Source organism: Mesocricetus auratus, unplaced genomic scaffold, assembly GCF_017639785.1.
Source record: "Mesocricetus auratus isolate SY011 unplaced genomic scaffold, BCM_Maur_2.0 Super-Scaffold_6723, whole genome shotgun sequence".
Taxonomy (NCBI): domain Eukaryota; kingdom Metazoa; phylum Chordata; class Mammalia; order Rodentia; family Cricetidae; genus Mesocricetus; species Mesocricetus auratus.
The window spans coordinates 14,343,116-14,368,280 of NW_024429183.1; the positions used below are offsets into that span (position 1 = coordinate 14,343,116).

General features: G+C 48.0%; 1 protein-coding gene across 2 annotated transcripts; it reads left to right on the forward strand.

The window, feature by feature from the left end:
* Window positions 1-936: 936 nt before the first annotated feature.
* On the forward strand, window positions 937-15,676 carry Dhodh (dihydroorotate dehydrogenase (quinone)). 2 transcript variants are annotated; one of them, XM_005073022.4, is made up of 9 exons: window positions 937-1,071; window positions 3,181-3,393; window positions 5,110-5,309; window positions 7,056-7,138; window positions 12,815-13,002; window positions 13,355-13,468; window positions 14,274-14,427; window positions 14,734-14,893; window positions 15,338-15,676. In XM_005073022.4, the coding sequence occupies exons 1-9, from the start codon at window positions 1,051-1,053 to the stop codon at window positions 15,390-15,392; spliced, it is 1,188 nt and encodes a 395-aa protein (XP_005073079.1). In that variant the 5' UTR covers window positions 937-1,050; the 3' UTR covers window positions 15,393-15,676. The 2 variants fall into 2 exon arrangements, with proteins under 2 accessions (XP_005073079.1, XP_040593069.1); XM_040737135.1 differs by lacking the exon at window positions 13,355-13,468.
* The last annotated feature ends 9,489 nt before the right edge of the window (window positions 15,677-25,165 follow it).

A 25,165-nucleotide genomic window follows, 5' to 3' on the forward strand; every position in this document is an offset into this window, starting at 1 on the left:
TGAAATTGAAGTTACAGGCAGTTGTGAATCACCTATGAGGTGCTGGGACCAAACTCAGGTCCTCTCCAGCCAATGTTAAGAGCTGAGCCATCTCTCCAGCTTCCCCCAACTTGCCCCAAATTATGATCTAAAGTGGGGGAGAACTACTTCAGAGAAAGAAGGGGACCAGTGGAAAGGGAAAGGGACAAACAGGAGCATGCAGCAGGTTTAAGATCACAGTGGGTGCTTTAAGAGCCCTGACTGCTGTTTCTGAGGGCCTGGGTCCAACCATCTGTAGCTGCCAGTTCCAGTTGACTCAATGCCCTCTTCTGGCCTCTGTGGACACCCAGGCACTTGGTTGCTGAGTCAGGAGGATTGTTAATTTTAGAGAAGCATGGTCTACACAGAGTGTCTCAAAAGTAAAATAAGAACCATATTTACTTATCAACACAGCAGTGTTTCCTTTTTAAATTGGCAAGTGAAATTCTATGTATTTGTGGTTTACGACGTGTTTACATGAGTGTGATCTGTAAAATAGAATTAAGTTTTCTGTTTTAGGAAGGGGCTCATGACAGTCATACCAAAGGGCCGGCATTAAAAAACAAAAACAAAAACAAAAAACAAAAACAAAAACATCACGCGGAACCTTCGTGCTGCATCGTCCTTTGTTTCCGTCCTAAGGGCAGGGAAGCATTAGGGTAGTGCATGCTGCCGGGCGCTGGGGCTCGAGTCTGCAGACTTCGGAGGAGTCTGTTCCCTACTCCAGAGGCTTCTGGAAGCCTCTTCCTCAGTGATACACAGAAGGAAGGGTGTGGCATTTCAGACAAGCTCTACCCAGTAGCGAGCATTCCTCAGAAGGTATTATAGTGGTCAAACAGAACACCGCAACGTACTAGGAACAGCGGATGGGAAGAAGGGGCACGGCTCCAGGCAGAGCGCACGCGTGCGACCGTCCAATCCAGCATCTAGGGGCGGGGCTGGGTCGGCAGGCAGGGCTTGGGAGATAGGTGGAGCCGAGCCCACATTCTCCAATGGAGTGGAGGCAGAGGCGGGCCCAGTGGCAGAAGGAGCATGGCGTGGAGACAGATGAGAGTGAGTCTGCTGCGGGACCTCACGCATGTTCGGAAATCAGGCTGGGAGTGGATGAGGCTGGGAGATTGAAAGGCTGGGGGCCCTTGCAGTGTGGGCTGCACGTGTACTCAGCTAGGGGCGTGCAGAAAGCAAGCGTGCTGGGCAGAGGCTGAGCGTGAGCGATCGCGGGCATTTTTTTTTTTTTTAATTGAGCTAGTATCGGGCCTCTGGGAGCACATGGTGGTCTAGCATAATGGAAAGAATCCAAGGCGGAATGAGATAAGACTTGCGACCACTCTTCCAGATCAAGTGTGGTTAGAATGGGAGCCCTGTGCGAAGAGTCCTTAGATTGTGTCCCTGGTTTGGGAAAGAGTGCGCAGATATTGTTGCTTGACACGTGAGAATTTCTCCCTCCAGAGGAGGGAGAATGAATACTTGGTTTGCTGTGCAGGCAAATCTGGTCACATCCTCTACTTCCTTGTTTAGTGGACAAATCCCATTAAAAATTATAATTATGAGCCGGGCGTTGGTGGCGCACGCTTTTAATCCCAGCACTCGGGAGGCAGAGGCAGGTGGATCTCTGAGTTCGAGACCAGCCTGGACTACCAAGCGAGTTCCAGGACAACCTCCAAAGCCACAGAGAAACCCTGTCTCGAAAAACCAAAAGAAAAAAAAATATATATATATATATAATTATGTGTAGGTGTGTGTGTTTCAGGGGGCGAGTGCAGGTGCTCTCTGAGACCACATGTGTTGGAGCCCTTGAAGCTGGAGTTACAGACGGTTGTGGTGAGCGGTTGTGGCCCTGACATGGGAGCTGGAACCGAACTCTGCACTAAACCACTAAGCCATCTCCAGCCACCAAATCTGTATTTTGACTGACACCTCACATTTTTCCTACCTCACTCTAAGAAATGCTTTCCTTTTAGTTCCAACAGACGTCTGCCCCTACCCCATTCTCTGGCCCTTCTCATTGGTGTCAGCCACCTAGAGATCCCTTCTCCAGCTGCTTCTTCCTCTTTTAGCTTTCCTGTCTCCTTTGAAAGTCAGCTTAAGCTTGCTTCCTCAAGATCCTTCCATTATGTATTCCTTCATGTGAGTTTTCCTTGCTCCCATGTTTACATGACCATTATGAAGGATAGGGACCAGGTCTGGTTTGCTGGCCTTTGGTGAAGGATTGAATGACTGCATTAGCCACTTGGTATCTGGTGGTGATAATTATCAAAAATCATCGTGAGCCACCTTTGAGCTGGGGTAGTGGTTATCTACCCAAAGTGTGAAGCTATGTTTATATTGCAGCCACTTTTATACACATAGGACATTTCAGGCCAGTAACCTTTCGAGGTATAATTTTAAAATATAAACACCATGCCCTAACTACAGTAAAAGGAGAAATGAAAACCTGTATTTCAGTATGTAGAAGTCTGAACACAGTTCACCTGCAAAGATGGTCAGGTGTTTAAGCCTCCTCTTAGAAGGTGTGCACTGGTATACAAACAGCCCAGTATACCCTTTCTGGTGGGATTTTAGGACCAGCGACTAAGTCTTGGTAATGTTTTGTGAAAACTTTACAGGTGTCCTTAAATTACAAGGTACCTGTATTTCTGTAAAAGTCACCCTGTATATGTGAACCATGTGGGGGGTAGTTGGTGGTTGTGTGGTGAACTATAGCTTGCCTCTTGGCTCAGATAATGGGAAGTTTTTTTTTTCTTAACCTACATAAATAGCAATAGCAAGTTCAAACATCATACAGCACAGAGGGAAACTACTGTGTTAGTTTAATTAAAGAAGAATATTGACAGGACTGATTTCTCCACAGCAAATCTGTTAGCATCATTCCCTCATTAACTAGAAAATATTTTCCCATGTGGCCCCTAGGGAGCAGTACTGCCTGCTTGAAAAGTTCCCTGGCTGGTCCTTAGGAAAGTATTCAGGGCTAGAACCCGTGTAAGCAGGACTGCATCTCCAAAGGCTGGTGTATAAGTAGGCAGGATATTAAGGGGGGGCCATGTGAGCAAGAAAGGACTGTCACGTGTAGCTCTTATGTTCTCTGGGGTGTGAAGGGTCAGAGAGGGTACCAAAGGCTGGTCTGATGGGGTTCCCCATGGGGCCTTTCTTCTCCCCCACTAGAAGCGGGCTCTGGACGCAGCCATCATCCTTGGGGGAGGAGGCCTTCTCTTCACCTCTTACCTGACAGCCATAGGCGATGACCATTTCTATGCTGAGTATCTGATGCCGGCCCTGCAGAGGCTGCTAGACCCAGAGTCGGCCCACCGGCTAGCTGTTCGCTTCACATCCCTGGGGCTCCTTCCTCGAGCTACGTTTCAAGACTCTGACATGCTGGTAGGTGCCCTGGGTCGCCCTGTGTTACATTTGGGTATTGGGGGGGGGGGGTCACATCCTTTAGCACATGCTTTGGTACTCTTGTGGCTTTGGAAAACCAGAGCTGCAGGCTTGCAAGCGGCTGGGACCTGGAGCCCAGCCTGAGGAAGTGACGCTTCTTCTGTGTTACACCTTGTACTTCCAGAACAGTACTCAGCACGTAGCCTGTGCTTACAACTTGAATCCTCACAGCTACCCTTTGAGGGAGGTCCCATCTCATCTCCAACTACAGATCAGGAGACTGAGGTGCAGGCTAAGTAAGTGACTTGCCCAAGGTCACGAAGCTGGCAGGTGGCAGGACCAGGATTCAAACCTATAGAGTCTGACTCCAGTGTCCAACCTTGGCCTGCCTTGCTGAGATCCCTCTGCTGAACAGGGACATCTTCTGGAGTCATTAAGCAGCTACTGGATGCAGGGGACAGTGTTAGCAGGGAAGGGCTGTCACTTGCAGATACTATATCCTCTGGGTAGGTGAAGGGTGCTACAGCCTGGACTGATGGGTCCGTCCTTCCCCCATCAGAAGCAGGCCCTGGGTGTAGTTATTGTCCTGAGGGGGTAGAGGACTTAAGTCCTAGGCAACCTCCTGCCCCAGCCACATTCAGCCACAACTCACTCCTGTGAACCACCTGGCACCATCTATGACAGAGCCAATTTGGCCCTTCTACTGTCTCTGAATGACCCCCTTTTTCTCTTGAAATGGGTCCATGCTGTCCAGGTTGGTCTCAAATTTGGGGTCTCAAATGATTCTGGAATCCAGCTTCTTGAGCAATCACACAGTATGCACCACTACGCGCAGTGGCCCTGTTCCCCGATAGTCAGGCCCGCTGATACTCTTAGCCTGCTTCACCTTCCTCGGTTTAGTCTTTGCTGTTCCCTGAGTCTTCAGTTCTCTATCACAAGACGCTCCTGGGAGGGTGGAGGTGCTTCTGGAATGCTTGGCTGCCCTGGTCTCCTGACTGACCAGTTTAACCATAGTCTCAGAGAAGCCTGACAGCAGCACCCCAGGCCCTGTCACACAGCCAGGGATGAGAACTGGCTTGATGGTAGCCTCAAGGAGGGCCTGTTCTTGCTGAACTTCTCGCCTCGTGGTTCTGAAGTACTCCGTGCACATTTTTACCTTCCTTGTGCTCTTTCTCGTCCCCCGTGGATTTCGAGAGCATGTGGCTTCCCCCTTGGGGACACTTTTCTGACCTCTTAAGAGCTCACTGGAGCCAGCGCCAGTGTCTGCCGATGTCCTCCCTCCAGCTCTCCATGGTTGACAGTTGTGGAGGATCGGCCCCCTGGGACTCCTATGCTAGGCTGGTTACAGGCTTTGCTTCATGGTACTCACTGGTGTCAGAGTAGCATGACCTCAAGTTTCTCCTGCCCAGGCTGAATAGATAAGAAGATACATAATCATTGTGCAAGACAGCACCTGTCTCCTCTTCGCTTGTGGTGGGACACTGCCTCTCTCTCCCCCCAGCCTTGAGACCCCCTGGTGTCTGGATTCAGAAGCACCTGCAGAATGCTGATTCAGAGAGATAACCCCAGGGTGTCCTTCCTCCCAAAGATCCCTATTTTCTGGGCCCAGAGATGCTTAGCAAGCTCCAGGGGAATCCTTATACAGGATGCTGGGATCCCTGCTGTGAGAAGCACTTGGTGAAGCCACTTTTACCTCTGAATTTGTCTCCTTCCCAGGAAGTGAGAGTCCTGGGCCACAAATTCCGAAATCCTGTAGGGATTGCTGCGGGATTTGACAAGCACGGGGAAGCTGTGGATGGCCTCTACAAGCTGGGCTTTGGGTTTGTTGAGGTAGGAAGTGTGACTCCCCAACCTCAGGAAGGAAACCCCAGACCCAGAGTGTTCCGCCTCCCGGAGGACCAGGCTGTCATTAACAGGTATGTGGTGGCTCAGAGGCACAGGGACATCTCCCCTGCTGGGATCTCTGAGATGGGAGACCCGCTTTGTGCTTTTTGCATGTGATGGGTGGACAGTCTGTCCTTTGGGATAGTCAGGAGCCTTTTTGAATCACTGTTGTGTACTAGGCAGCTTTCACCCCAACCTTGGAAAACGGCTGTCAGGATTTTACCCGGTGTTCCCGCTGAGGCTCTGAGAGCTGGTGCTGGTCGCGGAGAACAGCTTGGAAAGGCTTGGGCCGTTGGACTTCAGTGCGAGCTTTTTTACACTGCTGCTCCATTGCCCTTGTCCAGTGTTGGTTTACAGGACTATAGTGATCTCTAATGACTCATTAGAAGCTAGTGAACTTGGTAATACATTTATAACTACTATATTTGTCATTATTATGATTTAATTATAAACTGTGTGTTCTAAAGCCATTTTAACATGCAGTCAATATAAAAATCATTGGTTAACTATCATCCTCCTTTACTTCTGGTTTCTCTCATTTGGCCAGGGCTGGTGGCCACAAGCTGTCAGCTGAGTTGGTACTGCACAGGTGACCCTTGCTTTCAATGAACAAGGACGTGGTATTCAACATGTACAGCTGCCCTTAGCAGGAGAATCCTTCGACTGTATGAAGCCTTGCCATTTATTTGTCCTGTACAGTTAGTCTAACTGCGAAGGGAAGACCTTCGTACTTCTCGCTAGGAGATTTTTGGAGAGCCTCCTTGTGGGGATTTTGGCAGACCCATGGCAGTGCTTCCTATTGCTTGTTTCAGGAAACTTCTTTTCTTTCTTTATTTCTTTTTCTTTTTCTTTTTTTTTTTTTTTTTGGTTTTTTTGAGACAGGGTTTCTCTGTATTGTTTTGGAGGCTATCCTGGAACTCGCTCTGTAGACCAGGATGGCCTCGAACTCACAGAGATCCGCCTGCCTCTGTCTCCTGACTGCTGGGATTAAAGCCGTGTGCCACCAACTCCCGGCTTTCAGGAAACTTCTTCACAAGTCAGATCTCTCTGTTGCATTTCAGGCAGGGACTGATGTCTTTAGGACTGACCAGGCATAACACTTGTGTTTCTGATTTGGCTGTTACAGGTGACTTCGGGTCTTAGGATGATGGTGGTTGGGACAGGGAGTAGTGAGGGACAGGCACCTGTGCTCTTGGGCATAGCCTTCTTGCTCATGTATGTGGTGTGTGTTCAGTATAGGCATGCTAAAGGATGGGCATTTACTACACCAGCAGATCCACATGCCACAGTCCAGGCACTGTTGCTCTGGCTGCAAGCCACAAAGTGATGTAACCAGATCCCATTAGTTATCATTCTTGTCACTGGGACAAAATACTGACAAAAGGCAGATTAAGGAATGGGGGCAGGTGCTTTGGCTCAGTTTGAGGGGACAAGCCCTCCTGGTGGCAGGAGCCTGAGGCAGAGGGTCACTCTGCACCTACAGTGAGGAAGCAGCTAGTGAAGGATGCTGGTGCTCACTTGGGTCTCTTCCTCCTTGCTCAGTTGGGCCGTGAGCCCATGGTGCTGCCCATGATCTTGGTGGGTTTTCCCTGCTCCATTCAACCTTCCCAGAAACAGGCTTAAAGACACACACAGGTGTGTTTCCGTGGTGATTCTAAGTCATATCCAGTTGACAATGGAGCATAACCAGTGGTGAGAGCATTGAGATGGTCTTGGGTGCCTTTTCCAAACTGTCACCTTCTAATTCCACCCCTTCCCTGTGGGTTTATGTGTACCAGGTATGGATTCAACAGCCACGGGCTCTCAGCGGTGGAGCACAGGCTGCGGGCCAGACAGCAGAAGCAGACCAAACTCACTGCAGGTAAAGTTAGGTGTTGTGGGAGGGGCTTTCTTCCTCTACTACAAAGAAACATAGGGAGTGCATGTGCTTCAGTAATAGGAAACAAATGAACAAATAATAAAAACCATGCAAAACAACTCAGGATTGTCCACCTTCCACCACAGCCTCAAAGGTCTTAACCAGATGTCATAATTCAGCAAAGCCTTGCTGGTCTCCGGCACCCATGGAACCGGAACTGTGTCCTAATTTAGGGGCTTGGAGATCAGCAGAGAGCATGTGTGGAGCTAAGATGTGCCCCGATTGCATCTTCCCACATCCCGCCCTGTTGTCCTTCTGTTCACTGTGTAAGTAGTGGTGTTAGTTCTGGAAGAGCTACAGAAGAGAATAGAGTTGTCACACTCCTCTCCACTCAGGGGACCAGCTGTCCTCAGGCCTCACTTCAGAAACAGCCTTTGCTTTTCATGGAGATGCTCCAGTTTGTCCTCTGTGGTCTGCTTGGCTCTCCGAAGTGCATTTTGGGGTCAAAGCCCTGGGTGGTGGCTCCCTCCCCATGGCTCCCTGTGTGTCTTCTGCTGTCCCTGGAGACTTTTCTCCTTTGCCTCTGGAATGTCTTTCAGGAGGTCTTAGTCTCATTGGATGTCCTCGTCGTGTGACAGTTAAGCTGAGGGCGTGTGCATTTATGTGAGGAGCTAAGCGTTTGGGAAGTTAGGTTGGTGGAGCAGGAAATGATAGTGTTTAAAAAACCCCCGACTTTGGCAGAACCAGGTCTGCCAGCCCTGCAGAACCATTGTCTTGTTCACCCTCATTCTGTGCCCTCACTGGAGTGAGGCCAAGTCCCGTGTCTGTGCTCTGCCTACATGTGTCTGCTGGCAGCTAGCAAACTCGCAGAAACTTTTTACCAGCTAGGAACCCGAGTGGATAGAAGAGACGGTGCTCTGTGGAAAGTGTAGTTCAGCCTTCCTGACTCCAGAATTGTGACTGTGGGCAGGTGACCACTAGTGAAAGGCCCAGTTGCCTCATGGAAGCCATACTCTCAATCCAGTTAACTTGTGCAGAAGCTTACAGTGATCCTGGCTTGCTGGGTGCTAGACTTGAAGCTTCGAGACCTTGTTCTGTATAATTCAGTCTAATCCCCTGCCCCAGCCTCCCCAAAATCAGGAAATTTGTTATACAAATCTTACTTTTAAGTTGATGACCCAGAAGGTGACGGGCTGTGAGAAGGGGGTTAGCAGTACAGTGGGGGGTGGGGGGATGTTGGCTGTGTCCTCCCTGGCTGGTATAGGTGAGCTGACTTGGTGTTGTAGGTCTGGCTGGATTGGCAGATGGACAGCAGCCTGGGCCACTGACATGCCAGGAGTTGTAAGACAGAATCCAGGAAACTCCTTTCTGCCACAGAGAGCATGAGCCTGAAAGAGCATTTTTCTAGAGGCTTAACCTTTTGAGAGTGACAGGGGGCAGGTGTGCATAATTACACCCAGGCCCCAGGAATGTCTTGGGGCTACAGAGATGTATCATCACCCTAATCATAAGTTCATCTACCTTTTAGGCTTGATAGTTGAAAACATTTCCTAGTGTTTTCCTGTGTAGCTCAGGCTGGCCTCAGACTTACAGCAATCCTCCTGCAGGCTGAATCCCCATGTGTGGCCTCCAGTGTTTTATACTTTTGTTTTTAACCGTTTCACATACAGTCCCTTGGCCAAGGCTCATGAGATTCAGGTTGCTCTTGCTGACACGCCCATCATGTGTGCCTACTCTCTCTTTTGTTATCTCCCCAAATCATTGATGAATATAGCAGAGTGTCATTGGGAGTCATTTTATTGCAGCATTCTTCAAGCCGAGCGGTAGTATTTATTTTTCCCCCATGTCCCTGACCTGTCTCGACTCAGGTCCTTGGCCATCCGTTCAGTGTTAGGGATGGGTTCCATCTCATGGATTGGGCCTTAACTACAATGAGATATTGGTTGGCTACTCCACAGCTTTGTGCTACTATTTCACTAGTGCATCTTGCAGGCAGGTCATCATTGTAGATCAAAAGATGTGTAGCTGGGTTGGTGTTTACGTTTCTCCTTTGGTAGCATGCAGAGTACCACCCAGTACCATGGATACTCGACCAGAGGGATGAAGGCTGTAGGTAGGCACCAGCTCTACTTCTCCCTATTTAATAATGTGTGTAGGTGTTGTCTTTAGCAATAGGACCTTGTCAGTTTGCAGAGAGCAACCAATAGCCTTGACAATAGTCTGGGTTGTTTGGGTGTTCTCATGGGACCCCTTTGGCCAACAACTTCTTTGAACGTCTGGTCAAATTCTACACTAAAACCATCTGGCCCTGGGCATTTTTTTGGTTGGGAGGCTTTTAATGACTGCTTCTATTTCACTAGGGGTTGTAAGTTTGTTTACATCGCTTATCTGATCTTGATTTAACTTTAGTAGATAGTATGTATCAAGAAAATTATCCATTTCTTTTCAATTTTCCAATTTGGTGGAGTACAGGTTTTTAAAATATGTCCCTATGATTCTTTGCATTTCCTTGGTGTCTGTTGTTATGTCACCCTTTTCATCTCTGATTTTGTTAATTTGTATCTTTCCTCTTCAGCTTTTAATTAATTTGGCTAAGGGTTTGTCAGTCTTACTGGTTTTCTCAAACAACCAACTCTTCATTTCATTGATTCTTTGCATTATTTTTGTTTGTTTCTATTTCATTGATTTCAGCCCTGAGTTTGATTATTTCTTGCCATCTACTCCTCCTGGATGTGATTTCTTCTTGTTGTTCTAGACCTTTCAGGTGTGCTAGTATGAGCTCTCTCTAATTTATTTATGTAGGCACTTAGTGCTACATCAAGTTTTGTTTTGACCTATTTTTCATTCAGTAGTGAGTTGTTCAGTTTCCATGAATTTGTAAGCTGTCTGTTGTTTCTATAGTTGATGATATTCAGCTTTAATCTGTGGTGGTATGACAGGGTATTACTTCAGTTTTCTTATATCTTTTGAGACTTGCTTTATGGCCGATTATATGGTTAGTTTTAGAGAAAGTTCCATGAGGTGCTGAGAAGAAACATTTTGTGTTTAGGTGAAATGTTCTGTAAATTAGGTCCATTTGAGTTAACACATCATTTAGTTCCAACATTTCTTTGTTTAGTTTTTGTCCGGATGATCTGTCTATTGGCGAGGGGTGGGTATCAAAGTATCCCACTATGTGTGTGTGTGTGTGTGTGTGTGTGTGTGTGTGTGTGTGTGTGTGTGTGTGTGTATGTGTGTGTAGGGGTCAATATGTGATTTAAGCTATAGTAGGGTTTCTTTTATGAACTTGGATTCCTTTGTGCATAGATGTTTGGAATTTCAGTATCGTCTTGGTGGGTTTTTCATTTGATGAGTATGTAGTTTCCTTCCCCATCTCTTGATTAGTTTTGGTTTGAGGTGTATTTTGTCATATATCATAATGGCTTCACCCTCTTGCTTCCTTGGTTCATTTGCTTGGAATATCTTTTTCCATCCTTTTACTCTGAGGTGATATCTATCCTTGATGTTAAAGTATGTTTCTTGGATGCAGTTGAAGAATGAATCCTATTTTTTGAACCCAATTTGTTAGTCTTTTTTATTGGGAAATTGAGACCATTGATATCAGGGATTGATGATTCCTGTTATATTATTGTTATGGTGTAGGTCCCTTCCCTTCTTTTGATTTGCTGGTCTGAGAGTGTTTATTTATTCAGGCTGAAGTTTTCCTTATAGCACCTTCTGTCAAGCTGGATTTGTAGGTAGAAACCACTTAAATTTCATTTTATTGTGGATTGTCATTCTTTCTCCATCTACTGTGATTAAAAGTTTTGCTGGATATAGTAGTCTGGACTGGCATCTGTAGTAGAACATCTGTCCAGGATCTCCGACTTTTAGAGTCTTGATTGAAGTCAGGTGTTATTCTAATAGGTTTGTCTGCCGGTATATGTTATCCAGTCTTTTTCTATTGCAGATTTTGGCATTCTTTCTTTGTTTTATACATTCTGGTTTTTGATTATTATGTGTTGTAGGGAATTTATTTTCTGGTCCAGTCTATATGGTGGTCTATTTGCTTCTTATAGTATGATAGGCACTTCCTTCTTTCGGTTAGGTAACTTTTCATCTATGCTTTTGTTGAAAATATTTTCTGTGCCTTTGACCTGGGTTTCTTCTCCTTTTGCTATCCCTATTGCTTATAGATTTTTGGTTTTTCATAGTGTCCCAGATGTTTTGTGCCTGGATTTTTTTTCCTTTTTTTTAGATTTAACATTTTCTTTGACTGAGGTATCCTTGTCTCCGATCTTGTCTTCAATACTTGAGACTCTATCTTACGTTTCTTATATGATTTTGGTGAGGCTTACTTCTAAGATTTCTGTCCTAGTTCCTAAATTTTTCATTTCCAGCTTTACCTCAATTTGTGTTTTCTTTAGCAATTCTATTTCCTCTTTCATGTGTTGAACCATTTTCTCCATTTCATTGCACTGTTTGTGTTTTCATTAATGGGCTTATTCATATCCTCTTTACGGACCTTGAGCATATTCATAATAGTTATTCTGGGAGCCTTGTCTTTTGCTTCAGTATATTGCATTTCTCAGGGCGGGGTTGCTGGGCTCTAGTGGAGACATGTCCTGGCCGTGACCAGGTTTTTACACTGGTGTCTGGGCGTCTGGGTTTGAGAAGATTGTAATTCTAGGTGCTGATATCTGGTTTTGCCTTTGTTGGGGTGATGTTCAGTCCCTTGGTTTCTGTTGCCCCACCCCCGGGGGGTGTGGTAGCTGTGGATTGGTTGCCTGGTAGGAAGTGCTTCTGAGACCCTGCGGAACCCTGCCACTGGCAGTCTTGGGTAGAGAGTGTTCTAGGTGTTGGGAGCTGACACTAAGGAAGGAGTGAGGATGGTGAGGGAGTTCACAGGAGGGAGGAAAGCTGGGAAGGAGAGCAGAGAGGAAGGTGGCCTGCTACGAGGTTGGGCTAAGACTGGGGGTGGAATTGGAGGACAAGAGGGAGAGTGAAGATCGCAGATGGATCCTGAACCCTGGCCAGTTTGGTGGTTCAGGATCCCCTGGCCAGTTTGATGGCTCAGGATCCCCTGGCCAGTTTGGTGGCTCAGGATCCCCTGGCCAGTTTGGTGGTTCAGGATCCCCTGGCCAGTTTGGTGGTTCAGGATCCCCTGGCCAGTTTGGTGGTTCAGGAAGCCTGGAGGAGATCTGGAGATCTGTGTGATCTGCTGAGAATGGGTCCCTTAGTAACCTCTTGAAGCTTTGATGTTGAGGCTTCTGTGGGGGCCCCTGTCTGCCAAGCATGTGACAGACCACTGAGAAAGAATCTCCATTGCCCTGCATTAAAAAAAATTTTTTTTGGAGACTTGGTCTCATGTCGCCCAGATTGGCCTTGAACTTGCTACGTTGACCTTGAACTTTTTCTTACCTACACCTGAGAACTGGGGTTACAAGTGTCCATCACACCCAGCTTCCTATTGTTTTTCCTTTTTTCCTGATTTCCCCATTTAACATTTAAAAGATGAAAGGCTTAGTATGCGGGAAACATCCTTGAGGGTGCACACACTTGCCATATAGAGAGGATGAAATGGTTCCAAGTCATCAGGCAGCAATCCCAGAACCAAAAGGTTCACATTCTCCATCACCTGGTTCAGGGGAGCCCCACCTGTACTCAGAATGTTGCCTAGGAAACTGTTGATATTCACAGATGGGCTGCCTCTGGGAATAAACCTGGGGAAGAATAAGACTTCGGAGGATGCTGCTGCAGACTATGTAGAGGGTGTTCGTGTCCTGGGCCCCTTGGCTGACTACCTGGTGGTGAATGTGTCCAGTCCCAACACTGCTGGCCTGAGGAGCCTACAGGGAAAGGCTGAGCTTCGCCGCCTGCTGGCCAAGGTGTGTCATTACACCATAACATGCCCGTTGTCCTTACTCGTTTTCACTCTTCAGGACCACTGAGGAGAAGCTGTTCTTCACATCTGGCCTAGGACCCCTCATCACACATTTTCCAAGTGCCCTTTCATCCCTCACATCCCCAGTCATACACAATAGACAGTTAACCGCTTTAAAACCACAGGCAACCATGGCAGGCAGGGCTCTCTGAATGACTTCTCGATGCACAGCACTTGTGACACACCTCCTTTCTTGTTTTCAGGAACAAAGTCAGAACGCTTGAGAGTTACCTTGGGGGCGGGGGTGGCACTGTGGGGCTATGGGCTGGGTCCCCATCTCTGGCTTGTCAACCTAGGTGCTGCAGGAGAGGGACACCTTGAAGGGAGGGCGGAAGCCAGCAGTGCTGGTGAAGATTGCCCCCGACCTCACAGCCCAGGACAAGGAGGACATTGCCAGTGTGGCGAGAGAGGTTTGAGTTGGGGTGGTCCAGGGCGGGGTGGGGTAGCCTTCCTCGCCCACTGCAGCTGGGATAGCACGAATGGCGTGGTTAGTGACTTCCTCTGTGTGAAGTAGAGGGGCTGGCTGGCTGCCTGTCGTTGTGTAGTTCCTCTGGGGCAAACAGTGAGTTTGAGAACGTGTTTGGTGAGTCTTTCTTGCTTCTGACCTGTCTTCATCCGGAAAGGCTGAGGCCTGTGCTACCTTCTCCGGTCTCACCTGGGAATGGTGTCTGTCCTTTTCCAGCTGGTCCAAACACCAGGCTTCTCTGGCTAAAGAGGGTAATAGGAACACAGCCCAGCCGTCCTGGATTTCAATCTTTTTGTTTGTTTGTTTGGTTGGTTTTTCGAGACAGGGTTTCTCTGTATTGTTTTGGAGGCTGTCCTGGAACTCGCTCTGTAGACCAGGCTGGCCTTGAACTCACAGAAATCCTCCTGCCTCTGTCTCCCGAGTGCTGGGATTAAAGGCGTGCGCCACCAACACCCGGCCTGGATTTCAATCTTGTTCTACTATGTACTCCCTGAGATACTCCCAGACAGCTTGCTCTAAGGGTCAAACCCTGTGTAGGCACTGTATTGGGCTTAGCAGGAGACGCGCTGTATCACATTGAGAGGCTCTTTCTGATGGCTTCTCCGGTCAAGATATAGGTGAGGCCTGTGAGGGTCTTGCTCTGCAGAACTGACCTCTGGTCTGGTGGCTGCTTCAATCCTCAAAAGACACAGTTTCTTTGACTTCCTCAGATCCATGGCTTAAGGCTCTTTCTCTGTGTTGTGCTGCAGCTGGGCATCGATGGATTGATTGTCACAAATACCACAGTGAGTCGCCCAACCGGCCTCCAAGGTGCTCTGCGCTCTGAGACGGGAGGACTGAGTGGGAAGCCACTCCGAGATCTGTCGACCCAGACCATCCGGGAGATGTACACCCTCACTGAAGGCAAGGCTTTGTTCGTTTGTTTGTTTTGAGACAGGTTTTCTCTGTTTAACACTTCTGGCTGTCCTGGAACTCACTTCGTAGACCAGGCTGGCCTCGAACTCACAGCCTACCTAGTGCTGGGATTAAAGGCATTTGCCACCACTGCCCGGGTAAGGCAAGACTTCTTTGGTCCTGGATCTTCCCTCATCCACTGTGTCTGCTGAGAACCCTGTTCTGCCCTCATCTGCTGTGTTTCCTGGGACTGAGGCCTGATGGAGCCCTGGTCCTCACCCCGCCTTCCTGGCCTTGCTGTGTGCTTCTCTCCAGGCAGGATTCCCATCATCGGGGTCGGTGGAGTGAGCAGCGGGCAGGATGCGCTGGAGAAGATCCAAGCAGGGGCCTCCCTGGTGCAGCTGTACACGGCCCTCACCTTCCTGGGGCCACCTGTTGTGGTCAGGGTCAAGCGTGAGCTGCAGGCACTTCTAAAGTGAGTGGGGCTTGATGCAACTGAGACTCGAAAGCGACGCTTGTCATCGGTCTGTTGTGCACTCCCAGAGGGCTGGAGGGAAACACTGACGGCAGGGTGGGACAGTTTCTCTGCTGCACCTTTGGCCAAGGACAAACAGTGCCAAGGGAATTCAGAATGCTTCTGAGGCAGGGCTCTTCACAAGGCAGAACTTGCCACTTGCCCAGGGACTGGGATTGAGGAATCCTAGCAGAATGAAGCAAGTAGTGAATTTACGTTGACTCAGTGTCCGGAAGCTGCAGGTTATACAGTCTCTCCCTTCCTGCACAGAAGACCTGGCTCGACATCTGTGCAGGGGCCTGGGCGTGGGCAGAGTCGCAGTGGTCGTGAGGTGCGCTGCGTGGGATGGTGTGGTGGGCTCATGGCAAGTGTGGGCTGAAGACAGACTCTTTCTTTTCTGTCCAGAGAGCGGGGTTTTAACACAGTCACAGACGCCATTGGAGCAGATCATCGCAGGTGACGGTTCCTGCCAGATGTCCCATCCAGAGCGTGCTCACCAACTCAAGCCTTGTGGCCACATCATGAGAGGAAGAACCGTCTCAAGCCATGTCATTTGAATCGTGGCCTGGCTGCACTGCACAAGCCAGTCACGGGTGTTACTAGACAGTAAAGGCTTTCTCTAGTGAGACCGTGAACTCTACTGTCCCAGGATCTAAGTCCTGGGATCCCTCAGTATTATGAGGGCATTGGCTCTTTGGAAGGAAAAATCATGAGAAAATAAAGTCATTTCAACCTGTTTTCAAATCCTGTCTCCCCAGGGTGCCAGGTCTCTGCCCAGATGCTGAAGGTCTTTCTGGGCCTCCACTCCCTGGTCTGGGGGGGGGCTTCCCAGGACTCTGCCTTTCAGTTGACTTGATTTATTTTACATTTCTGACTTTATTATGAGACTATTTCGAACATAGTTGAAAGTTGCAGGAATAGTCAGTGAAGTCTGTGTCCTTCATTTTGATCCACCAGGGGTCACCGTTTGTCACAGTGGTTTCTCTATCCTTCTCTTTCTTTTTCTGCACACTCACTCTCGAGAGCGTGCACCCACACACACACACTCACGAGAGAACATTGCTAGCGTATACTATTATTGTTGAAACATTTGAGTCTGTGAGTGTCATCATTACCCACACCCATGAGTGCTTCAGCGTGGTTCCCCAAAGCACTTTGCATTACTGCTTAAATTTCAAAAGCACTATGTGTTTTAGAGATTGTTTTTTTCTGTGATAAAACACTATTACCAAAAAAGCAACTCCATGAATAAAGGTTTTATTTTGTGTTACACTTCTGGGCCACACTCCATCATGAAGGGAAAGTCAGGACAAGATCTCAAGCAGGGCAGGAATCGATGCACAGGCATGGAGGGGTGCTTTCTCCTGGCTTGCTCCTTATGGCTTGCTCAGCCTGCTTTTTAACAGCACCCAGGACCATCTGCCTGGGGTGGCAGAGGTCTGGGCCCTCCTACATAAATTGTTAATTGAGAAAATGTGTCACAGGCCATTCTGGCGGGGGCATTTTCTCAGCTGAGGTTCCCTCTCCTGATGATTCTAGCCTGTATCAAGCTGACCCGAAAACTAGCCAGGACACTACATTGTTCTCAAGTCCAGCCTGGTCTACAGAGGGAATTCCAGAATAGCCAGGACTATTATGTAGGGAAACCCTGTCTCAAAAAAAAAAAAAACCACTACCACCACCGACAAAAATACAGTACTCTCAGCTGGGTATGGTGGTGCACACCTTTAACCCCAGCACTCAGGAATCAGAGACAGGTGGATCTCTGTGAGTTTGGTCTACAGAGGGAGTGCCAGGACTATACAGAGAAATCCTGTTTTGAAAAAAACCAAAAGAAACAACCCCCCAAAGAGCAGTACTCTCCAATTTGTAAAAGCTCCCTGTCCTCCTAACCTCACTCCGCAGAAATGACCTCTGTAGTGTGTCCTCTCAGCCTCCCCTATGCAGGAAGCACCCACATATGAGCCCACCATGCTGTGGGTGTGGCATGCCTGCCGCCTAAATATGGATAACATAGACAAGTGGAAAGTGGCATAGTGTGGAGCAGTTTGGGGGTCTGATCTGGAGCACACTGGTGTCACCCTGGGCCTCATGGCAGGCCTATCGAGTGTGAGCTCTTTGGTTTCTGCTCTCAGTGGGGAAGGGTGGTCAGCCAGAGGCTATGCTGGAAGAGGACCATGCTGTCTAGCTGCGGCTCTGATCAGGTAAGAGAAGGCCGAGATCTTCACGCCTGACGTGGCATCTCCAGGTTGCACAATATGCGCTGATGTGCTAACTGCTGAAACTGGCTTATGGGCCAGATGCAAATTCAGGTTTCCAGTCTAGGTCCATACCTACTCTCGGCAGTGATGAGCCAGGAGCTCCAGGAGGGCACTAATAGGTACACAGAACAGTTCACCCCAGCTGTGTGCAAGAGGTCACCGGATGGTTCATGCGCCATGGCTAGGACTCTGGGGAGGCATCACATTGCCCGTTGCACTGCCTGGCTCCAGAGTCCCCACCTTTCATCAGGGCCCTGTCAGTCTCACCATGAGAAAGCCTTGGGACAGCCAAACCAAATGTAGAATGACTGCCCCTAACTTTTATAGTAAGGAATTTTAGATGTGCAGAAAAAACAAATAGGATAACACACGTAGTCTTCCATCTAGACTCGGGAATTCTGTCTTGTATGTGTTTACTCTGTCAATATTTTTTCAATTTGTTATATATATTTTTTATTTTTAAATTTAAATTAGGGTCACCCTCCAGAGACAACAGTGACAAGGACAGAAAGAGCTTCATGGAATGGCCGGTAGCTCTGCCTACTTCCACATCTCTTTAATACTGTGTGCTAGACCGGCTTTCTTTCATGTGCAACTAAACCTAACCTCAGTAAGGAAAGAGACTGAGTCCTCTCACAGCCGTGGACTGGCCTGGAAGCTTTGTTGCTTTCCGCTGAGAGGGGCTTCAGGCTTCTTTTCCTCCAGGTGTGGATCTTGGTCAGTGCACCAAGAATGTGATGGAGGACAACGGGTCACTGACCCCCCTAGTCTTGAGTAATTTCCACCGTGTTGAGTAAGCCTTGGCAGTCAGGTGCTCTTTCTATAAAAACCCCATGGCTCTACAGGTGGGAAATAAAGTTTGCGCGCCCTGACACCAGGGACATGGCTGAGAGGTGTCCACCCTGACACCAGGGGACATGGCTGAGAGGTGTCCGTGCAGGAGCAGAGCAGGAGTGACCTGAAGTGGCACCCGGCTGGGTTTTGAGAGGTCTGGGATATAACACAAAGGCAGCTTTTCAGCAGGGCTGGGAAGGACTTGGGAACAGACACACAGGGCCAGCTCTCCAAAGGGAGAGAGGGAGGGAGGGGGCTTAGCCACTCACATTCCTCAAGTGATCAGGAGGAGGTTCCTGGGTGTGGGAAATTCCAGCTGGAGAGTACCTTACAGGAAATAAGAGAAGGGACAGTGCAAGGGTTGAGTTGCTGCTCCTCCTGTGGTCCTGTCAACCACTTGGCTTGGGCCAGAAGCAAAATGGTCCAAAGGATCGGAACTGGCTCCTACACCAGGCATTTTCTTTTGGGCCAGGAACCAGCTCCCAAATCATGACACAGAAACTTATTATTAATTTTGAATGCTGAGCCTCGCTTAGCTAGTTTCTGGCTAGCTCTTTTAACTTAAGTTAAATGGTTTCTCTTTATTTGCCTTTGGCCTTGGGAATTATTACCTTTCTTGCTTCTGTATATCTTACTTTAACTGCTTCTCCTTTTTGAGCCTAGATTTCTCCTCCTATTTGTTCTCTCTGCCTCTAGCCCCGCTAATCCTTTCTCTGCCTACCTACTGGCTGTTCGGTTCTTTATGAGACCAATCAGGTGCCATAGGTGGGCAAAGTGAAGCAGATGCTTTTCATAATTAAACACACATCCTTACATCATTAATCAAATGCAGCATAGACAAAAGAGCACTGTTAAAGTAACATTCCTCATCATAAACAAAGTAGCACATCTTTCTTAGTTAAAATAATATTCTACAACAGGCTCCTCCTGCCCCAGACAGTCACTGGGCAGTGCCCTGGCTGTGGCCATTTCAGCTGTTCTCTTGGATGTTGAGTCTGGTTCCTGCTCATTCTTCTTGTTCTTCTTCTTGTTTTCCTTCTTCTTCCTCTTCCTCCTCCTCCTCCATTTTTTTTTTTGAGACAGGGTTTCTCTGTATGTAGCCTTGGCTCTCCTGGAACTCTATAGACCAGACTGGCCTTGAACTCAGAGATCTGCCTGCCTCTGCCCCCTTGAGTGTGGTTCTTAACAGTCCGGTGTGGATCATGAGTCTTGGGATCCTAATATGTCAGACTGGTGGGATCAGAATTTCCGTTCTATGTGAGTCTCTAACCATTAGAAACAAATAGGAACGTGTGCATTCATGGAGCTGAGCTGTGCCCCTTCCTTCTCTCCTCATTTATTGTTGAGACCCTACTTGTCAGCGGCTGAGCTACGTGTTGGGGATGGAGATAACCATGCTTTGCTACTTCGTCTATGCAAAGTCACACATGAACATAAGGGGCGGAACCCTATGGCTCACACCGCACAGCAGGAGAAGGAGCCTGGACTCTACAGTGGGGAGGGGAGTCACTTCTGGGTTACCAACTGTGTGTGGTCCGATTTCCTTGGACTGACAGTTCAAAAGTACAATCCTATGTTAATTGCACCCCTGGTTGGCACTCAGGGACTCTGTTGTCTGAATGCGATGAGGTCATTTGCCTGAGTTCTTGCCTAATAATGTACTTCACAGCCATGACTCCATGGTCTGTGTTAGCTTCTCACAGCTTTTCTGCCAGTGTCTTTTGGATGTCCCTGGAGGCCCCAGCTCTCAGAGCCTCGCTCTCTTCAAAGCACCGTGTTTCCCAGCTTTGGGGAGGGGCAGTGTCCTAGTGGCCTTCCTCCCACTTTGCTGGGTGTCACTGCCATGTTCACAGTTTTGATGTGACACAGAGATTTCTTCAAAGCCCCCATAGTTGCTGAGAAATGACTTCAGCCTGGCTACTGTGGGTAAACACTTCTGGGTAAGCCACACCTTAACCCAGGATCTGAAGGCTCTGCTGCCCAGTGACTCTTAGAAGTGACTCTGGTGGGAACTGGGGCCAATGATACAAAGGACCCTTACTCCCAGAATAGATCAACGTGTAGAGTAGGCCCCCTAGTGTGGTCCTGGGCTTGGCCTATGTCTCAGGCCCATCTCCTGGGCTTACTATTACTTACTTTGTTGCTCTGAGCATCTTCCTAATCTTGTGTCTTGGCTGTGAAGATAGGCTTGCTAAATGATGATAGGTTCTCCAGCGTTGGGAACTTGAAGAATTCAATCAGTAAGTGCTCAGAGGCCATGCAGAATAGTACCTGGCCTGTGGTAAGGACCCTCGTATGTGGCCTGTCATTCCTGTGTGATGAGTGCCTTTTCTGTTAGGGGCTTGACAAGCTGGTTCTCTTCAGAGAGAGAGCAGGTGGCACTTGCCCATGGCGTTGCATCATTTCTACTCCCACCCCAACTTGGAGGACAGAGGTTCTGTTTACCCTCCATTTAGTTCAGCAAATAGAGCTGAATTGTGTGCTGGCATTTATGGGGACACTGGTGGCAGAGAATAAGCAAATGCCAACATGTCACACTGGTTACCTAGGCTCCAGGAGGCCATGTGTCCCACAAATTCAAAGTGGAGAAAGTAAGCAAAGTCGGTATAGTTTTTTAATATATTCAGTCTTTAGAGTACACACACACACACACACACACACACACACACACACACACACACTTTTGCCTTTGACCTTTGACCAGTTTCTTACTGGGAAAGGCAGACTTTATTGACTGTTGTGACAGACCTTGTGTGTTTCCCACCCCTGCTTGTCTGTCCTTGCTGGAAGGGGTTGGCTTGAGGATCATGTGTAGTTTGGCAGCCGGGACCTTGGGAATTCCTCATTTACACAATGTTTGGGAGGAGGTTGCTATTTTGCATAAGTGTTTCTAAAAGCTTGAAACTTTGGTACATATGGTACAAACATCGGCAAGTTTGTCTGCCAGTGGCCCAGTGTTTGAGAACAGAATTGCAGCACTCAGAAGTATGGCTGGGAAGAGTGCCTGTGTTCCTGGCAAGGCAGCTCCTCGTAGTCTCTGGTAGCTGATTACAGGGTGATGTTCTAGAAAGGGGTGTTTTAACAGGAATGGCTATTGAGGGCACGGGGTGAGGAAGAGCTGGCACAGGCAAACTGTGATGGGCCGGAGTGGACCGGAGCTCGAGGCAGCAGCACTCTACCTGCTGATGTGATACTGCTGCCCAACGAGCCTTCTCCAGCCAAACAGAAGGACCTCAGCAGGCCTTCTGGACTTGTGATTCTGAACATCGTCCACTTGGTCTGTGCTGAGCTACGCTGAGGTCTGGGCAGGTCTCAACTGGGTCTCAAGCGCTTACCCCATGGTTACCACGGAGAGGGCTCCTGAAAGGAGGGGCCGCCTGACTGCGGCTGGGACTCCTGTGTTCATAATTCTCCAGCAGAGCGTCCAGGAATGGCACAGGTTCCTCCATGCGGTGGCTTCTGGATTCTGCATGCAGTGAAGAGAAGGCAAGCCCAGGGGGCCAGCTGTATTTCAGGTCTACACTATTTCAAATGGTCACTCAGCCAAACCCAGATTCAAAGGTTAGGGAAACAGGGTCCCCCTAGTAATGGGAAGCATCGTTATTTACTGCACGCATGCAGCACATGGGTTGAGACCTGGCCCTCCAGACCCTGCTCACATGGGTTGCTCGGTGAGAGACAGGCCTTGGTGCGTTTTCCTCCACCTCTGTATTTGAAATACAAATACTTCGTATTTTAAGAATATTGTGTGTGTGGTGTGCACACACGTGAACAGACGCAGCACAGGAAAATATACATCCGTGAACTTGCCATCCAGACCACAGCTGGGCCACTGACAACCACTTACTTGTCTTTATTTTCCCAGGCGCTTTCTGTCGTGGTTCCTTCCCACCTCCTCAGGGCAGGTGACACTTTACATTTTGTGTTTTCCATTCCGTTGAGAACTTGAAAAATAAAGTTCTTCTGTCCCTGGAGTGCATGGCTATGCAATTTATAGCAGAATTATGCTTGCTTTTCCCTTATGCAGTGAAGTCCACTTACTATTGACTTCTTAAGTTTACATTGTGATAAAATACATAGAATGTACGGCTTGACTTGAGCTATGCCCAGCTTACATTTCAGCAGCATGGATCACAGCGGCACTGTTGCGCAACCGTCACCACTGTTCCCAAAGCGTCTTCACCGCCCAACCAGAAGCTACACAAATACTAAGCAATAGCTCCCCTTTTCCAGCTTCTGTCAGTTTCTTACCTTTTAAAAATATTTAGTGCGTGTGTGCATGTGCATGTGTGCATGCTTAAGGCGCATGTGGTTCAATCCACCATGTAGTGTCTGGGAGTCCAACTCAGGTCATCAGACTGAACCGTCTTGCTAGCCCTGGCCTCTGGCAGTTTCTAATCTACTTTCTGCTTCTATGAATCTCCCTTTTGGCTGCTTCCATTTAGTAGGTTTCCAAGATTATTGTAGTGAGAGGACCAGGGAGCCAGATCAGAGCCATGACAGGTTTCCAATGGCACCTGCCAATTGCCAGGCCTTAGTTTCAGTTTACTGGAACCAGCTGGAGCCCAGCAAACAGTTCTGGGGAAAGCTGCAACCCAGGGGCAACCAGTCAGAGGGCGTCCCACAACTGGGTGCAAGTTTAAGAGAACTAAAAGTAGCTTCTCCCACCCTTCAGCTGAAAAGCCCCCAACCACTGACCCGCCAACCAATCCTATAGCAACCCGTAAACTTTTTGTTTAAACCCACCAATCAGCCCCCAGATTAATCTCTCCTCCCTGGAATTCCCCTAATCCAGCTTTAAAAGGGGCCCTGCAAGCCTCTCCAGTGGTTGCCATGTGTCACCCCAACACTCTTGTTTATTGCATGCGTGACTGGTGATTTTTATGGGACTTCTGGTGGATCCTAACAGATAGGAGGCATCAATCAACTCCATTCTTTTCTGTAGGTGAATAATATTCTCCTGCATGTACAGATCACATTTTGCAATGTTCTGTTGATGGATGCCTAACTGTTTCTACTTTTTGACTACTGTGAAGATGCTGCAGTGAATGCTGCTAGAAAGTCCCTTGTTTAAGTTCTCTTTGGTGGGCACCTTATTGTGTGACAAAATTTTCCTTGGGGAGATACAACACACATATCTCCTCACCTCTGATAGGGATCCCAGGACAGACCTAAGTAAGTATAACACCAAAGTCCAATTTGGTAAGTTGTATTGGGGTCACTTAGAAGAATATTGATGAGAGGTTACTTACAGAAGCAGAAAAGACAGCTGCATCACCAATGCCCAGACCAGAGTGGGTGACATCTCACAAAAGCTAGGAACCTGGAGCACACTGCACAGCCTGAAGGTTGCTCATCGGGTTGGAGAGTGTCCTTTCCAAAAGACTCTGTCCAAGCCTCTTCTAGGCAGTTAGTCTGGTCCGAGTCTTCTTTGCAGCCTAGTGAATCTGGTCAGTTTCAGGGACTTCCTGAAGCTGTTTGGAGTTGTTTATTTTTCTGCTTAAGGAGTTTCCCATGGAATGTTTCAATCTGGGTGGGGAACCTGTTGCACGATACACCTACAGATGGACTTGCTGGGGCACAGTAATTCTGTTATTAGCTTTTGGACAGACCATGGGGCTATGCCTCGGAGCATGCACCATTCTACATTCCTAAGGCAACACATGAGGGTTCCAATTTCCGCCTATCTTCCCTAAGTCTTGTTTTGCTGTAGGAGACTTTTACACATTTTGGGTACAAAGCCTTTATCAAATAGGATATTTGCAAACATTTCCTCCCTTTTGGAGGATTTTTTATCTTTGTTTTTATTTGTTATTATTGTTTCCAAATTATGTGTAGGTGTATGTGTCTGTGTCTTGCATGTGAGTTCAGAGGCATTGGGCACCCTGGAGCAGGAATCTTAGGCTGTTGTGAGCCACCTGATGCTGGGAACTGAACTCAAGTCCTCTGGAAGAGCAGCAAGAGCTGCTAACAACGGAGCCATGGCTCCAGCCCTGCCTTTTAACTTTCTTGATATTGTTTGTGTTTTGAGAGCCATATTTAAGAATCCTTTGCTAAACTGTGCTTGGTTTTGAGCTTTATAAGAGCAGTATTATTCCCAATGCAATCTTCTGCGTTGTGCTTCCCCCCCCAAATTAAAAGATTATGTCTATTCTCTGTTGTCCAAGCATTTCATAGCTTTACAATATTCTATCACGTGACCACACATTAGTTCCTAGTCCCCTGTTGATAGGTATCTGTGCTCTTCCCAGTCGTTTTGAAATTGCATCGATGCCACTATAAACAGCCCACATGATTCTTTGGTACGATCTGATTTAAAAACAGCTAACTTTTTTTTTTTTGAGTTACTATGTTTGAATGAACAGCATCCCAGGGCAGGCATTTGACTGAAACATTGGTGTTTCTCGGCTGCCTCTTTTGACTAGCAACTGGACTATGAAGCTACAGGAAGTCAGGATATTCAGCTTGTTCTCTATCTACACTAACCACGTGGTGTGGTTTTCTGCTAAGAGCAATCAGAGGAGACACAACAGGTTCATTTCACTGATTTCAAATCGTAACTCTTAGCAACAGGAAGATGTCCACACAGGTTGGGCAACTGTAAGTGGAAACCCTTTCCTTACCCACCCACTCCCCCTGGGTGAGGTTGCAGGGGTGTCTACACCAGAGTGCCTATCTTGAAACCATCCCAAGATAAACCCTTTTCATCACTGAAAACTCTGGAGTGAAAAGGCAGCATGACGGTCCCATGTCAGTCTACAATACAGCTTTAATCACTCTGAGGTTAGAGGGCAAAAGGCCAAGACCCAATAAACCCGGTCTACTGACTGCGGGTTCCAGATCCTTCCACAATCAGGAAGGAGATGCTCACACTTGGGTAGTATGGTTGAGAAAATGAAACACTTTCATTATAGTCCCAGCTAGGTGGGGTCACAGGGGTGCCCAAGAGAGCTTTGAAATAACTCAAAGAAAGGTTCCCTCCAAAAAATAAAGTATGAGATTGACAGCCCCTCTTCTGCATCCCACCCTTTGGGGGTTACTCACCACAGTGGTGAGTGGGAGGAGGGGTCATAAAGTTGTCAGATTTCTTCATGATTTGTAAAATAATACCGCGGGAGAGGCACGCATGAAGCAAGAG